The sequence below is a fragment of the Felis catus genome, chromosome A1 (genome assembly GCF_018350175.1).
Source record: "Felis catus isolate Fca126 chromosome A1, F.catus_Fca126_mat1.0, whole genome shotgun sequence".
Classification (NCBI taxonomy): Eukaryota; Metazoa; Chordata; class Mammalia; order Carnivora; family Felidae; genus Felis; species Felis catus.
The window spans coordinates 458,295-474,849 of record NC_058368.1 but is presented as its reverse complement, the minus strand read 5'-3'; the positions used below and the strand labels follow the sequence as shown (position 1 = coordinate 474,849).

Below are 16,555 nucleotides of genomic sequence, written 5' to 3'. Positions count from 1 at the left end.
GGATAAAGAAGATATGGTATATATACACAATGGAGTACTATTCGGAGATGAATTTTTGCTATTTCCAACTACATGGATGGAACTGGAGGGTATTATGCTAAGTGAAGTAAACCAGTCATAGAAAGATGGATATCATATGTTTTCATTCATAAGTGGAATTTGAGAAACTTAACAGATGACCATAGGGGAAGGGAAGGAAAAATAAGATACAAGCAGGGAGGGACACAAACCATAAGAGACTGTTAAATACAGAGAACTAAGGGTTGATGGGGGCACAGGTTGGGTGGGTGGGAAAAATGGGTGATGGGCATTAAGGAGGGCACTTGTTGGGATGAGCACTGGGTGTTGTGTGTAAGTGATGAATCACAAGAATCTACTCCTGAAGCCAAGACTACACCGTATGTTAGCTAACTTGACAATAAAAAAAAGACAGGTTTCAAATGAAATCATTCCTTAAGGGTTTCCTGTATTTCTCTTATTTCCCTCATAATTTATGACCACATTAAATATGCTTTAAAAAGTTAAACTTATACAAAAATATAATTACCATCTGAGTAGGGTCTCAGCGAATTAATAATAAGTTTCTTTAACTCTCATAAAGTTGCAAAGTAAAACTTTATTATTTTTTCACATTGATCCATTCCAGAGTCAACCATAAAAGTAAACTTACTTAGAGGACTGAAACATGGAAAAATCTAGCAAGTGTCAAAATATCACGGTATTTCATCTAACACAACATTTATTACATGTTTACTGTGTTTGGCACCAGGGATGTAGAAGGCAATAAAATGTGGTCCATGCCCTTATAGGGGCTTACAGACTAACAGAAGACATATATAAATAAATAAGTGCAATAAAAAATAACTCAGGTGCTGGTTTCCAGCTGGGTGGGATATGTTTTTAAAAAATCTCTGCATTACCAATTGAGAAAAAAATCTCTACGTTACTAACACACAGACACACAGACACACACACACACACACACACACACACACACACACACACAGTCTTATGGAAGAAAGGAAAAATAAAAGAATCTCCAAGTTATCACTTTTCATTTTATCAATCACCTCTCAAACCATCTCTTTCCAAAGTCCTCCACTGTATCATACTCGTGATACTTAAGAATCAATACAGAAATAGGTTATTTAACCACATCTTACTCTCAGCCAGTACCACAATAACTTTTGCTAGAATGATACTCTCAGCTTTATCTTGCATTCTTTTTCCCCGCCACTTTAAATAAGGACAAATTAATGTTGCTTCTGTAGGAGTCTGTCCATTCCATTAACAGCTAAGACAAATTATAAAAGAGCACTCTACATGGGAGATACGCCTTCCAGTTATGGAATGAGTAAGTCACTGGAATAAAGGAACAGCACAGGGAATATAATCAATGATACTGTAATAGTGCTGTATGCTGACAGATGGTAGCTACACTTGTGGTGAGCATAGCATAACATATAAAGAAGTTGAATCACTGTTGTGAAAATGATGTAATATTGTATGTCAACTATACTCAAAAAAAATGTAAAACAGATAAAGAACACTCTATAAACAATGGGGTAGAAACACTGATGTAAGAATGACATTTTACCAATGATGCTAAAATTATCCTTTCAGAAATACATGAAATATAAATACTAAAATAAGTGCACATAGAACATACTTTTTAGCCTTCAGTTTTTCTATAAAAGAATCTTCTTTAATACATCCATCTGTTGGGTAGTATCCTTGTCTCATATTTATAGTTGTAGCAACCTTAGGACAAGAATAAAAACAAAGTCATTCAACAAATTCTGTTTATCTGGAATTCAAACAACTAGTGTGCCATTCATAGATAAAGTTGATAATCTTAAAGATTCTCTTTAAATCAAAGAAAAAACTGTTCATGTATGATGCTTTTACCCTATTTTAATATTTGAAGAAATCTAATTTTGGCAACTATTAAACAGAACATTAATTAAAATGCTTAATTCTACCACAATTCTAAAGGAAATAGCTGTAATGATACTTTTAAAATCTACTCTAAAATATTCACAATGACATCTCAAGTTATGTTCAAACTCCACAATTATATTTAAGAATAAATTTAGTAAGAAAAAAGTTCTAAGAAAAGAAAATGAATTTATTGGGGATCATAAAACAAGAACAGAATAAATGAATAATGTCCAGTTCCTGGAGACAAAGATTTAATATCCTTAAATACATCTAATATAAAATTAATACAATTCTACAGTCCATATGGAAAATATATTATGTGAGAATTACAAAAATTTCAACATATCATTCAGTAGAGATTTATTTATCCCACCAGATAATAAAGCTAAGGTAATTAAAATGCTAAGGTACTGGCACAATAAATGAGTAGAATAGAGCCTTGAAACAGATCCATATATATATGGAAACTTAATACAGAATACAAGGGGCATTTTAATTAAAAAGAGGAAGGAGGGGTGCCTGAGTGGCTTAGTCGGGTGAGCATCCAACTTCGGCTCAGGTCATGATCTCAGTCTGTGAGTTCAAGCCCACATCAGGCTCTGTGCTGACAGTTTGGAACCTAGAGCTTGCTTCAGATTCTGTGTCTCCCTCTCTCTGACCCTCCCCCATTCATGCTCTGTCTCTGTCTCAAAAATAAACATTAAAAACTAAAAAATAAATAAAAAGAGGAAGGATTATTCAACAAGTAGTGTGAGAAAGTCAGCTAATCATTTTGAAGAATGATGTTATACACCCACCTAACATCACATATTATAAAATATTTAAATATGTATCATAAAATGAAATGAGCATAAAAAATACATATATAACTCTGAAATGGAAAGGTCTAATTAAAACCCAGAAACCATTAAAGAGGAGGAAAACAAGTAAAAGAAACATTTCTGAAAGGCTAAATGTAATAAAAAGTGAAAGACTGGTAGAAAATAGTTAAGATATACAGAATAAGATATTAATATCCCTATCACATGAACTCTTCTTACAAGTTAGGGAAAAAAAACAATTCAAAAGGGAAATATCCAAAGTATATTTCAGGATCTATTAAAGATTCTCCCAAAAGGGAAGCTTGAAGTCAACATATGAGGGTGCTCTATTTCACTAGTAGTCAGGGAATTAAAGTTTAAAGTAAGAAAATAACTACTTTTCGCCCATCAAAATGCCAAACATTAAAGTAAATATGACAAATTCAAACATTAATTTGTTTTGGAGTTAGAAATTAACAGAACTGGCTCAGAATTTTTTGGGGAGGGGTGGTTTTGAAGAATTATATACAGATATAGTGAAAAACTGGGGTGCCTGGGTGACTCAGTTGGTTAAGCATCTGACCTCATCTCAGGTCATCATCTCGCAGTTCATGGGTTCAAGCCTGCTTCAGATTCTCTCTCTGTCTCTCTCTCTGCCCCCTCCCCCTGCTCACACTCTGTCTCTCTCTCTCAAAAACAAATATTAAAAAAATTTTAAAGGTATAGTGAAAATTTTTCAAAACCACTTAAATGTTTATAATAAAGGTATCAGTAAATAATTACGGAACTTATGTACAATGGTTTGTTACATACCCATTAAAAGTAATTGCAGGATATTGGCCAATGTTCAAAAGCCAGCTAAGGTCTATACATTAGCTATACTCATTGCTTGCTATTAAAATTTTTTTTAAAGTTTTATTTATTTTTGAGAGAGAGAAAGAGTGACTGAGCAAGCAAGTGAGGGGCAGAGAGAGAGGGAGACACAGAATCCTAAGCAGGCTCCAGGCTCTGGGCTGTCAGCACAGAGCCCTACACAGGGCTTGAACTCAGGAGCTGTGAGATCAGACCTCAGCCTAAGTCAGACACTTAAAACGACTGAGCCACCCAGGCGGCCCCAACTGTTTGCTATTAAAGGGGAACTCAATTTTTTTTTAATGTTTTGTTTATTTTTGAGACAGAGAGAGACAGAGCATGAGCAGGGGAGGGGCAGAGAGAGAGGGAGACACAGAATCTGAAGCAATTCCAGGCTCTCAGGTGTCAGCACAAAACCTGACGCGGGGCTCGAACTCACAAACCATGAGATCATGACCTGAGCCAAAGCCGGATGCTCAACTGACTGAGCCACCCAGGCACGCCCAAAAGGGAAGTCAATTTTGAGTTAAAAATTCATCTTTCCTTCTACATAGTACTACCGACTGATTTAACTTAAATTTGCACACATGCACTTTTTAAAAAAAGTAATTGTAGGAGACTCTAATGAAAGTTAATGTTGCTACGAGAAATAAAGCTGATTACTACACGTTATAGTCACCCATTTAAATATACTTTTTTGGTGGGGGAGAGGATGTCTGTCAAGGTTTTTTTGTTTGTTTGTTTGATGTTTATTTATTTTTGAGACACAGAATCTGAAGCAGGTTCCAGGCTCTGAGCTGTCAGCACAGAGCCCAACACAGGGCTTGAACTCATGAACTGTGAGATCATGACCTGAGCCAAAGTCTCACACTTAACCGACTGAGCCACCCAGGTGCCCCTAGGGTTTTAAGTATAACAGACAAAAGATAGTCTTGTATTGTAAGATAATTAGGAGGCAAATGTTACTTTTTTTAATGCTTTTTGAGAGAGTAAGAGAGCACATTCATGTGCAGGGGGCAGGGCGGGAGGGGAGGGAGGGAGAGGGAGAGAGGGGGAGAGAAAGAGAAAGAGAGAGAAAGAGAGAGAAAGAGAGAGAAAGAGAAAGAGAGAGAAAGAGAGAGAAAGAGAGAGAGAGAGAGAGAGAGAGAGAGAGAGAGAAAGAGAGAGAAATATCCCAAGCAGGCTCTTTGCTATCAGCTTGGGGCTCCATCTCATGAACTGTGAAATCATGACCTAAGCCAAAATCAAGAATTGGACACTGAACCAACTGAGCCACCCAGGCATCCTGAAAAAGTGTTACTATTAACACAACACATTGGACTGAAAGTTATTTTTTGAGAATATCCCACCCCCAACTGGCAGCTAAAACCTTAATTTCTATATGCCTATTCACTTATCCCCCTTTGGTTTAGCATTTCACAGTTAAGAGATTAATGTTACTATCAACAGATTTGAGAAGACACCTCTTCCAGAAAATTTAAGAAAATATTAAATACAACTGACCTAAAAGATTTCAGTTAAAATTGTATACAGATTCTTAACTTGTAATATATAAAACAGGTTCTCTCCCCGACCCTCACAGCTTGTCATTTTTAAAAAAATTATGTAATTAGAGGGGCGCCTGGGTGGCTCAGTGGGTTAAGTGTCCGACTTCGACCCAGGTCATGATCTCCCGGTTCGTGAGTTCAAGCCCCACATCGGGCTCTGGGCTGACAGCTCAGAACCTGGAGCCTGTTTCAGATTCTGTGTCTCCCTCTCTGTCTCTGACCCTCCCCCATTCATGCTGTCTCTCTCTGTCTCAAAAATAAATAAACATAAAATAAAATAAAATAAAAATTATGTAATTATCACTGGTTTTTGTTTTTAGTTTCAAGTTTTTAGATTCCAGTTAGTTAAAACAGTGTTAATATTGGCCTCAGGTGTAGAATTTAGTGATTTATCACTTACATATAATACTCAGTACCCATCACCCATTTAAACCGTCCCCCTACCACCTCCCCTCCAGCAACCCTCAGTTTGCTATTTGTGGTGAGTTTTTTGCTTGTTTTTGCTACCTGTAAATGAAACAATGCAGTCAAATTTAGCCAGTATTTCTTTTATGGTTTCTGCTTTCAGTGATAGGTTTTAACAAGGCTTCCCCATCCAAAATTATGCAATTATCTGTACTTTTAGTTTAAATGTTTAATTTGCATGTTAACATTTCTAATCCACATGGGACTGGTAATAGATAGTAATTATCTATTGATTAGAAAACTTATCCTTTCCTTCTCACACGGTATATTTTTGGACTCCGGTCCAATAGATCAATACAATGTCAGTATTTCTGGAATGATACCTAAGTATGATCTTATGGACAAAATCTGCCATCTTGCTGTGCAAAATGTAGAATGCTTATGAAGTAACCATTAATATCAATCAAAATCAAAGAACCAATGTTATCAAAAACCATACAACTATGAAAGATAAAGACTGGTAGATAGGGGTGCCTGGGTGGCTCAGTCAGTTGAGTGTCCAACTCTTGATTTTGGCTCAGGTCATGATCCCAGGGTCATGGGACTGAGCCCCACATTGGGGCTGAGTGTGGAGTTTGCTTAAGATTCTCTCTCCCTCTGCCCCTCTCCCCCACTCCTTCTCTCTCTCTTAAAAAAAAAAAATACCGGTAGATAAATTCATGTTTACCCAAACTCAGAAATAAGAACATAAGTATATCTATTAATCTGGAATAGAATCATTTTAGGCTTAAATACCTAGGCCTTCAACATTGAAGATAAATCATAAATATAAACTTAATGTGAACATAAGTATTTAAATCTTGCTTTTTAGAAAAGAGCATGTAATATAAAAATAATAAACTACATTACTCAAATAGTCTATAAATTCAGTCTTTTTACTAATTTAAACTAGTTCATTCTCCTATTCAAAATAAATATTAGATATAAGCAAAAATCTACATTTTAAAAACTAATAAAAGAGTGGTAACAGGGCACCTGGATGGCTCAGCCAGTTAAGCGTCCGACTTTGGCTCAGGTCATGATCTCACAGTTTGTGAGTTTGAGCCCTGTGTCCAGCTCTGTGCTGACAGCTTGGAGCCTGGAGCCTGCTTTGGATTCTGTGTCTCCCTCTCTTTCTACCCTCCTCTGCTCATTTTTTCTCTCTCTCAAAAATTAAAAAAGAGTGGTAACAATTTCAGGAAGGTTTCTTGAAGGGACTCCCTTAAATAAGGATCAGCTTTAGTGCATGTGAAGAATCTGATTATAGTTCCTTGTCAATTCCCTGGGCTAAAAGCACAAGAGGAGAAAGGGGAAGGATGAAACAGATCTCCTGAAGTAAGAGTCAGAACTAGTTAAAATGATACAAAATAGATTTATCATAACCATAAAATCAAAACTAGCATTTGTAAATGTACCATAAACATTCATGTAAATGTTATTCAAAATAATACAAGTATAATGATTTAAGACACTAAGCATGAAGTCATTTGCCAAAAAAGGGAAAGGTTACTGTTCTAATAAATGTCTCTGTTTTTTTGAGTATTATAACAGGATGGATATAAGCAGAGACAGTTCCAGTTGCCTGTTTATTCCCTTTCCCACCACAAGACTGAATCTGTCAGGGATCTTCCATTACAACCACAGGAACTAGGCTCCCCTTTAACTATGTAGTGAAGCCACATCTGAGGAACCCAATGTCAAAAAAAGGACAGGAGAAAAGAATTTCCTACAATAAAGGCCATAATTTGTAAAGTATGTAATTCCAAAATAGACATCTTTTAACATGTAAATGTTTCCATTATAATTCAAACCTTCACAAATTTACACGTATTTTTTTTTTTTTTACCATGTTTAACCTACAAACCAATTAATCCACACCTAAATGATCATGGGTTGATTATAACACTTATTTCAATGGTCTTGAAGCTTGTAGAGAACTTTTACATAACTCAAATTTGACTTACAATCCTATAAGAAAAGTAGGTATTATTTCCATCTCATGAATGAGGAAACTCAGGCTTTGTGTGACAGAACTATGACTGCATTCCAGATCTTCAGCTTCTATCTTGTTTGTCTCACTGACAGAAAACAATGGCTACAAATCCTCATCATCTGATATCTCAAGTGGAACATTAAGAATTTAGAGATTAAAGGGTGCCTGGGTGGCTCAGTTGATTAAGTGTCTGACTTTGGCTCAGGTCATGATTTCAAGATTCATGAGTTCAAGCCCTGCATCATGACCACTCTGACCTTGTAGAACCTGCTTGAGATTCTCTCCCTCTCTCTCTCTGCACCCCACTCCCATGCTTTCCTTCTCAAAATAAGTAAACCTAAAAAAAAGAAAAAGAATTTACAGATTAAAAGACAATTTTCCAGGGACATACTATATAAATTGAACTACATTTGTATTTGTAGCAAATGCAAAGGATGTTCATTAAATTTTACTTTATTATGGGTCTATAGATTTTAATCCTAGTGCAACTGTACTTTTTTAGTGCCTGTGAAGTTAACTTCAGGCTACTGTTTTGTTTCTCTTTTTAAACTATGGCATCTCTACAAATATAAATTCGATAACACACAAAGTTTCAGGGTCAGGGAGAGTTCAAAATTTCCTTGCATGCTATTGGTGTGGCAAAGAAAGGTAGAGACTTGAAAGGAATGTATGTCACTAAAAATAAGTAAAAAGACCATATACAAAAATAAATTCAAGATGGATGAAAGACCTAAATGTGAGACAGGAAACCATCAAAATCCTAGAGGACAACACAGGCAGTAACCTCTTTGACCTTGGCCACAGCAACTTCTTACCAGATACATCGCCAGAGGCGAGGGAAACAAAAGCAAAAATAAACTATTGGGACTTCATCAAAATAAAAAGCTTTTTCACAGTGAAGGAAACAATCTACAAAACTAAAAGGCAGCCTACAGAATAGGAGAAGATATTTGCAAATGACATACCTGATAAAAGGTTAGTATCCAAAATCGGTAAAGAACTTACCAAACTCAACCTCCAAAAAACATACAATCCAGCTAAGAAATGGGCAGAAGACATGAATAGACACTTCCAAAAAAGACATCCAGATGGCTAACAGACACATGAAGAGATGCTCAACATCACTCATCATCAGGGAAATATAGATCAAAACCACAATGAGATACCACCACACACCTGTCAGAATGGGTAAAATTAACAACACAAGAAACAACAGGTGTTGGCGAGGATGCAGAGAAAGGGGAACACTCTTGGACTGTTGGTGTGACTGCAAACGGGTACAGTCACTCTGGAGAACAGTATAGAGGTTCCTCAAAAAGTTAAAAAGAGAACTACCCTAAGATCCAAAAATTGTACTACTAGGTATTTACCCAAAGGACACAAAAATACAGATTTGAAGGGGGACACGCACCCCTATGTTTACAGCATCATGATTAACATTAGCCAAGCTATGGAGAGAGCCCAAATGTCCGTTAACTGATGAATGGATAGAGATGAATGGTGTGTGTGCGTGTGTGTTAAAAGACATTCTTATGGAATATCACTCAGTCATCAAAAAGAATGAAATCTTGCCATATGCAATGACACAGACTGAGCTACATGCATGATGCTAAGTGAAATAAGTTAATCAGAGAAGATAAATACCACATGATTTCACTCATATGTGGAACTTAAGAAACAGAACAGGTGAACATATGGGATGGGGGAAAAGAGAGAGAGAAACAAACCATGAGAGACTCTTAGAGAACTGATGGTTGATGGAGGGAGGTGGGTGGGGGAAGGGCCAGATGAGGGATGGGTATTAGGGAGGGCACTTGTTATGATGAGCACTGGGTGTTGTATGTAATTGATGAATCACTGGATTCTACTCCTGAAACCAATATTAACTGTATGTTAACTAAAAGTTAAATAAAAATTTGAAAAAATAAACAAAAATGATCATTGGAAACAGTAAAAATTAGGATAAACGTAAAAAATAAATAAAAATACGGGTGCCTGAGTGGCTTAGTTGGTTAAGCGTCTGACTTCGGCTCAGGTCATGATCTCACAGTTCGTGGGTTCAAGCCCCCACATTGAGCTCTGTGTTAATATCTCTGAGCTCGGAGCCTGGAGCCTGCTTTGGATTCTGTGTCTCCCTCTCTCTCTGCCCCTCCTCCAATCATGCTCTGTCTCTCTCTGTCTCAAAAATGAATAGACATTAAAAATAATGTAAAAAAATAAATGAAAATAATTAAAAAGAGGCAATTTTCCACAGAAGTCTCCAAAGGGGTGCCTGGGTAGCTCAGTCAGTTAAGCATCTGACCCTTGATTTCAGCTCAGGTCATGATCCCAGGATCATGGGACTGAGCCTGTATTGGGCTCCATGCTGTGTGTGAAGTCTACTTAAGATATTCTCTCTCTCTCCCTCTCCCTCCCACTGTCCCTCTCCCCTGCTTGCACACTTGCTCTCTCTAAAATTTAAAAACTTATTTTTAAAAAGAGTCAAAATATATAGGCTGATTAATGTAGAACTTTAACTTTGTATTTTCTTGAATATTCGTAACAATTATAAAACGAATCAAAAAAAGCTTTATTTTTTATTAAGCTGCTTTAAGACTCAGCAGCAAAAATTCAAAATTTCAGGTTCTAACTAGAAGTATGTTTTCTCTAACATTTTTACCTTCAACAGTAGGTTACAATATACTGACTATGAAAGATGATAAAACTTACCTCACAATCAGGACATATAATTGTGTTGTGTTCTTCAGTTATTAACAAGCACAGTTCACAAAAAGCATGTCCACATTGAAGTTCATGGTGGTGACCTATGAAATGAAATTCTGCTGTGAATTAAACTGTCTATAGTTTGTTAGCATTGAATGTGCAGCATTAATCAGAGGGAAAAGTTAAAAGAGGGGACTCTTGCATGGGAAGAGATATCAAGTTTCATTAGAAATGCAGGACCTGTTAAACAAAATTCAGTAGAAGCTATTAAGTGTGAAGGAGGGAAAAAGTCAAATTGAAAGCCAAGCAGGGCTATGTAATATTGTTTGCATTAATTTAGTTTCTGGTACCGATACTACTTCGAATTTGCCATATCTTATAATCATACAAAATGTTCTGACATACTTCATTTGATCCTTGTACATATCACAGCCAAGTAGGCTTAGGAAGGTTACATTCAACTTAGAAATGGATAAACCTTTTGGTGATGTGGCTAAATGGTATAATCTAGACTCCAGCCTAGTTCTGTGTCCAAGTCCAATACTCTTTCTATTTGTTCCCATTGCCTCTAATTTATATTTCCAATCCTGTGAAGGGAACAGGGAGGGCAGATATGAGACATTGGCAAGACCTCTCTCTTACAATGACCTAAGATACTTGACAGAAGCCAGATGCTACTACTGTCACACATACATGATCCACATAAAGATAATTTCACAAACCTAGCATTTATGAGGGGAAATACCATAACCCTGAGTGAAAGCCTAATATCAAGATTTTAATGCTGTCAATAGAATTTAAAGCTTATCATAGTAAACATATTTGTTTTAGCTATGTAACTTCAAAAAGTTGTCATTTTAAAACACTTTGTAAGAAAAAAAGGAAAAGCACTAGATAAAATCAGTTATATTTTATTGCCAAAAGACAGTGTTCTTGCTGATTTATAAGAATTACATTCTTTTGATAAAAAAGCTTTAGTTTGCAAGCCAAGCGAAATATCTGAAACTTGCTTATGACCAAGCTAAATTTTACAGCTCTAAATTTCAGAGATTAATATTTCCAAATAAATCAAAATTGTTTAACTGTTCTATCCTTATACAATTTCTGATATTGTACCAGTCTAATCTGTGATACATCATAGCTTACAAAGCACTTCCACAATTTTATATGCCTAAACACCACCTAGTATTTCTGAGCATTGTAATACAAACATATGGAAGCATGAGTGATTTTAAAAGGTCATGTTCGTAAACTTTACCTGGTAATGCTTATTTGATTCAAACAATGGAGATTTTCTATGCGACAGCTGTGATAAAAAGAGTAGGAGAAACTTGGCTCCCCACCTTAAAACACAACTAACCAACTTTTTCTACAAAGGTTCACTCACATCTCTCAAATGGAGTCCACCTCGGAGGGACTGAGAAAATGAACGATTTTCACTATGAAAGTATAAAAGTTAAGTAGTCATTTGAGTGGTAATAAGACTTTTCAGCAACTGCAGTTTGAAATTCAACAACTCCTGCCAGAGACAGCACTCTAAGGCATTTTAAATTACATTAAAGTAACCTGAAAGTGTTTTCACTGGAGCAGATTCTAAATCCATAGGAGTGCAGTGGATATCCCCCCTTGATGTACAAAGAAAAAACACAAGATGCACAAAAAGAGTGAATTGTTTCCCAAACAATGCCTTAAGCCAAACTGAGCCATAACGCTTCCCTCCCAATGCCAAATATCTGTTTTCTAATCCTGGAACATTTTAAAGTGGTCTACTCATTACTTCTCCTGCAACAAAATCTACACAAGCAAACCAAATTTCGTTACTTCTTGATCACAAGACAATGGGCTAAATTTTTATATCTACCCTTTCATGAATTTGTGAACCTGGGGGAGTTTTTGAACTAACGCTCAAGAGAGCTCACACACCATTCCCTAATAGAATCAGTGAAAAAGGGAGAGAAGCAGGTGCCAAGTGGAGAAAGCTTCGGAGAGGTACGGAGCCACCCTGACCACAGGGGACGTCTCTGCCGCCCCGAGGGTGGGCTGCAGACACGCAGGGAGGCCTGTGACACAGTTCTCCAGGTCCACCTTGCTGTAACTGAGCAGCGCCCCACACTGCCACCCCACCCGGCTCCCAGCCCTCGGGACAGGCCTTGCTCTCCGTCTCCAGGCCCAGCAGCCTGACTGGGACAGAGCCTATGGAGGGCAGATGGCCAAGGCGGGGCTGGGCCCCATGGGGGTTTCCTCACCAGAAACTCTGGACTCCCTTCTTCCACACTGAGTGCACTGAATCTCGGCAGCGCCCCACGGCCGACTCTTCCTCCCCATCTGCCGATAGGCAGACAGGCTTAAACAAGCCGTCGAAGGCACTGCCGCCATGGCGGCCTCCTTCGGGATCCGAGGACGGGTACCACGTTCCAGTCCCGGCGTCCCTTGCGGCAGCGACCAATCCTCAGGGCAGGCGGCTCCTGATAGCCAATCAAAGAGTTTAGCCCGCCTTCTCAGCTTGCCACGCTGGGGCGTCCGGAATTCCAGGTGCGGGGGTGGCTGTTTTCGGCTTGGACTTGGGCGGGTACAGTCTGAGGAAGGACGCCACCGGAGGTCAGGGAAGGACCACTTACTTTCAGATTTTTACCTAAAGCACACTCCCGTAGCACTCTTACTGCATTCAAATTCAGATTTCGCGTATTATTACTTAAATTGTTGTCGACTTTACAGGTAGAAAACAATCTTTTGTATTGAAGTCATCCTTCTTCCCTCAATATATTAGGGCTAGAGGCCCTAAACCTGTGTGCTGGAAATGTGGGGGCTTGACTAATAGTAGCCTTAGTGGAGAACCTATCAGCATCTACCGGTGGGGAGATTCCATTAACAATTTCAAACTAAAGTCTGGTCATCGTTAATAGTTGTTAATGGTATACAAGGCACTGCTGGGAGCAGTTGGGGATGCTAAGCATTTGTAAACTAACAGGTTCTTGCTTGAGAGGTATGTAGCCCTCTACCTCTAAAACGGTAACTTCTGCTGGGGTGGCTTGTGTTAAGTGCCAGAGGAGATTAGAGACAATAAGAATTGCCGCATTCTGAAGAGATGATGTCTAGCCTTCCTAAAGGATATAGGGGTTTACATTAGACCTTAAACCCTGGGTAGGACTTTAAGGAGTAAACAGGACATCAGGCATTCCAGAGAGAAAGAATGGCTTAAGCAAAGAAAAGTGGGAGATGCAGTGGCCTCTCTGGAATTTAATTTGTAGGCCATTAAGTCAGAGCATTAATTTCCTTAAAGTGAGCTTTTTGGATAAGGTATATTGGGGTAGAATTTTGGGGGAGTCTTCAATATTGGACTAAGGAGTTTGGACTTTACCTTTCAAGCAGTAGAGTGCTAGTGAAGTTGTAAGAGCAAGGGCTAAAGTAATCTGGTAGCAATGGGGCAGGTATATTGTGGAGGAAACATCTAGAGATGGCAGAGTGCCTTCAGAGGGTAAGAATAACTGCCTGCATATATTCCTTTTTTTCTCCTCTATTAAAAAAATAGAAACAAATATTATGTTCAGACATTTATCTCTTTGAATATTATTTCTCCCTTGTTATTTTTTCTGGAGCTCCTGTTAGTAAATAGGGCCTTTTCATTCTATACCTTTCTTAACTTCGCTTTCATATTTCCATTTCTTTATCTCTCTGTGCTGCATTCTGGGAATTTTTTTCAGATATCTATACCTGTTAATCAATTCTCTCTTCAGCCGTACATAATCTGCTATTTAACATGACCACTGAGTTTTAAATTTTCAGTGACTATTTTATTCAATTCTAGATATTCTCTTTTTTTTAATTTCAAATTTTGCCTGATCTTTTTTGGAATTATGTTCCTTTCTCATGTTTTTTATTCCATCTTTTATTACTTTAATATTTTAAGCACACTTATTTTGTTATATAACCCCAACATTCCTTTTTCTGATATTCTTCAGAGGTATAAATATGCAATTTATTATTTTTACCAATCCTCATTCATGGTGATTTGTTTCTTCATATGTTTTATAATTTTCGATTTTAAGCTCATGTTTGAAAATGTTTATCTGTGCGAATCTTGTAAGACCTGTATTAAGGATACATTTCCCCAGATTTCATTTTTGCTTCCTTTAGGCACCTCAATGCATGATGAATCTAGGAGCACTTTAATTTAATGTCTTGGCTTGTGTTTTGATAGACTACCCTGACAGCATATTTCAAATCCCAAGCCTACCTGGAAGCATGTATATATTGTAGGTAACGGGGGAGATATTTTCCCCACCTAAAGGTATACAAGATAAACAGAATTCTTTACCTTTTAGCCTACCTGTTCACTCCTGCCATCAGTGTGTGAACCTAACCTACCATGCAAAAGCTTGGATTAGCAGCTGTTTTGTTTATTTATTTTTTGCCAATTCAATGCCTGTGCCATGATATCTCCTTGTGGCCTTACGTACATTTCTCTAATGACTAATGAGTTTTCATGTTTATTATTCATTTAGACTTTCATGTTCTTTTTTTTGCCTTTTGGGTTGTTTGTCTCTTGACTGATTTATAGCAATTCTTTATTCTAGATTCCATTGCAAATATCCTTTCTTAGGCTATGATTTGTTTTGGGGTGTGTGTGTGTGCGTGTGCGTGTGTGTGTGTGTGTGTGTGTTTTACTTTATGATATCTCTTATTGTCCAAAAGTGTTGTATTTTACTATGGAATTTTCGTTAAGATTTGCAATTTGTGAATATTGTTTTAAAATCTTTCCCCAAGCTAAATATTCATTGTATTTATTATCTTCTACAAGCTTTATTACCTTCTCTTCTATTTTAAAATTCAGATTTGTTGTCATTGGAATTTGCATAGGAGTGGGAGAAAGTGAGGTGCAAAGGAAATATCAGAACGCAGTAATTTGGTTGGGCAGGGTCTTGAACCTTGATTTACTCATTTCATATGTGTCTCTATGTATACACCATTGGTGTAGTGCCATCTCAGAACACAGATACAGAGATAGACATTCCACATTTTATTATGACTTTTAAAAGCATCAAGTATATTTTAACCTTGGTTCTACTTTCGTTTCAATAAAACAGTGGATTTAACATTTATAAAAATTTTATTATTATTATTTTTAGTATGATATTTATTGTAAAATTGGTTTCCATACAACACCTAGTGCTCATCCCAACAGGTGCCCTCCTCAGTAGCCATCTCCCACTTTCCCCTCCCTCCTAACCCCGATCAACCCTCAGTTTATTCTCAGTTTGTAAGAGTCTCTTATGGTTTGGCTCCCTCCCTCTCTAACCTTTTTTTCCCCTCCCCTCCCCCATGGTCTTCTGTTAAGTTTCTCAGGATCCACGTAAGAGTGAAAACATATGGTATCTGTCTTTCTCTGTATGACTTTTTTCACTTAGCATAACATTCTCCAGTTCCATACACGTTGCTACAAAAGGCCATATTTCATTCTTTCTCATTGCCAGTAGTATTCCTTTGTATATACAAACCACAATTTCTTTATCCATTCAAAAGTTGATGGACATTCAGGCTCTTTTAAGAATTTGGCTATTGTTGAAAGGGCTGCTATAAACATTGGGGTACAAGTGCCCCTATGCATCAGCACTCCTGTATCCCTAGGGAAAATTCCTAGCAGTGCTATTGCTGGGTCATATGATAAATCTATTTTTAATTTTTTGAGGAACCTCCACACTGTTTTCCAGAGCGGCTGCACCAGTTTGCATTCCCACCCACAGTGCAAGAGGGTTCCCTTTTCTCCACATCCTCGCCAACATCTGTAGTCTCCTGATTTGTTCATTTTAGCCACCCTGACTGGCGTGAGGTGGTATCTCAGTGTGGTTTTGATTTGTATTTCCCTGATGAGGAGTGACGCTGAGCATCTTTTCATGTGCCTGTTGGCCATCTGGATGTCTTCTTTAGAGAAGTGTCTATTCATGTTTTCTGCCCATTTCTTCACTGGATTATTTGTTTTTCGGGTGTGGAGTTTGGTGAGCTCTTCATAGATTTTGGATACTAGCCCTTTGTCCAATATGTCATTTGCAAATGTATTTTCCCATTCCGTTGGTTGCCTTCTGTTTTTTGTTTGGTTGATTGTTTTGTTGATTGTTTCCTTTGCAGTGCAGAAGCTTTTTATCTTTGTGAGGTCCCAATAGTTCATTTTTGCTTTTAATTCCCTTGCCTTTGGAGATGTGTCAAGTAAGAAATTGCTGTGGCTACAGTCAGAGAGGTTTGTTCCTGCTTTCTCCTCTAGGGTTCTGATGGTTTCCTGT

The 16,555-nt window shown here is 37.6% G+C and overlaps 1 protein-coding gene across 1 annotated transcript in view; it reads right to left on the bottom strand.

The window, feature by feature from the left end:
* Window positions 1–12,702, bottom strand: part of RNF17 (ring finger protein 17) — a 115,457-nt gene extending 102,755 nt beyond the window's left edge. Inside the window, exons 1-3 of the mRNA XM_045037204.1 lie at window positions 12,527–12,702; window positions 10,287–10,381; window positions 1,670–1,761 (exon numbers count right to left, since the gene is read on the bottom strand). Of these exons, the coding sequence (XP_044893139.1) occupies window positions 1,670–1,761; window positions 10,287–10,381; window positions 12,527–12,656 (317 nt within the window). The 5' untranslated portion in view covers window positions 12,657–12,702. The remainder of the gene's footprint in view (window positions 1–1,669; window positions 1,762–10,286; window positions 10,382–12,526) is intronic.
* Window positions 12,703–16,555: the final 3,853 nt, after the last annotated feature.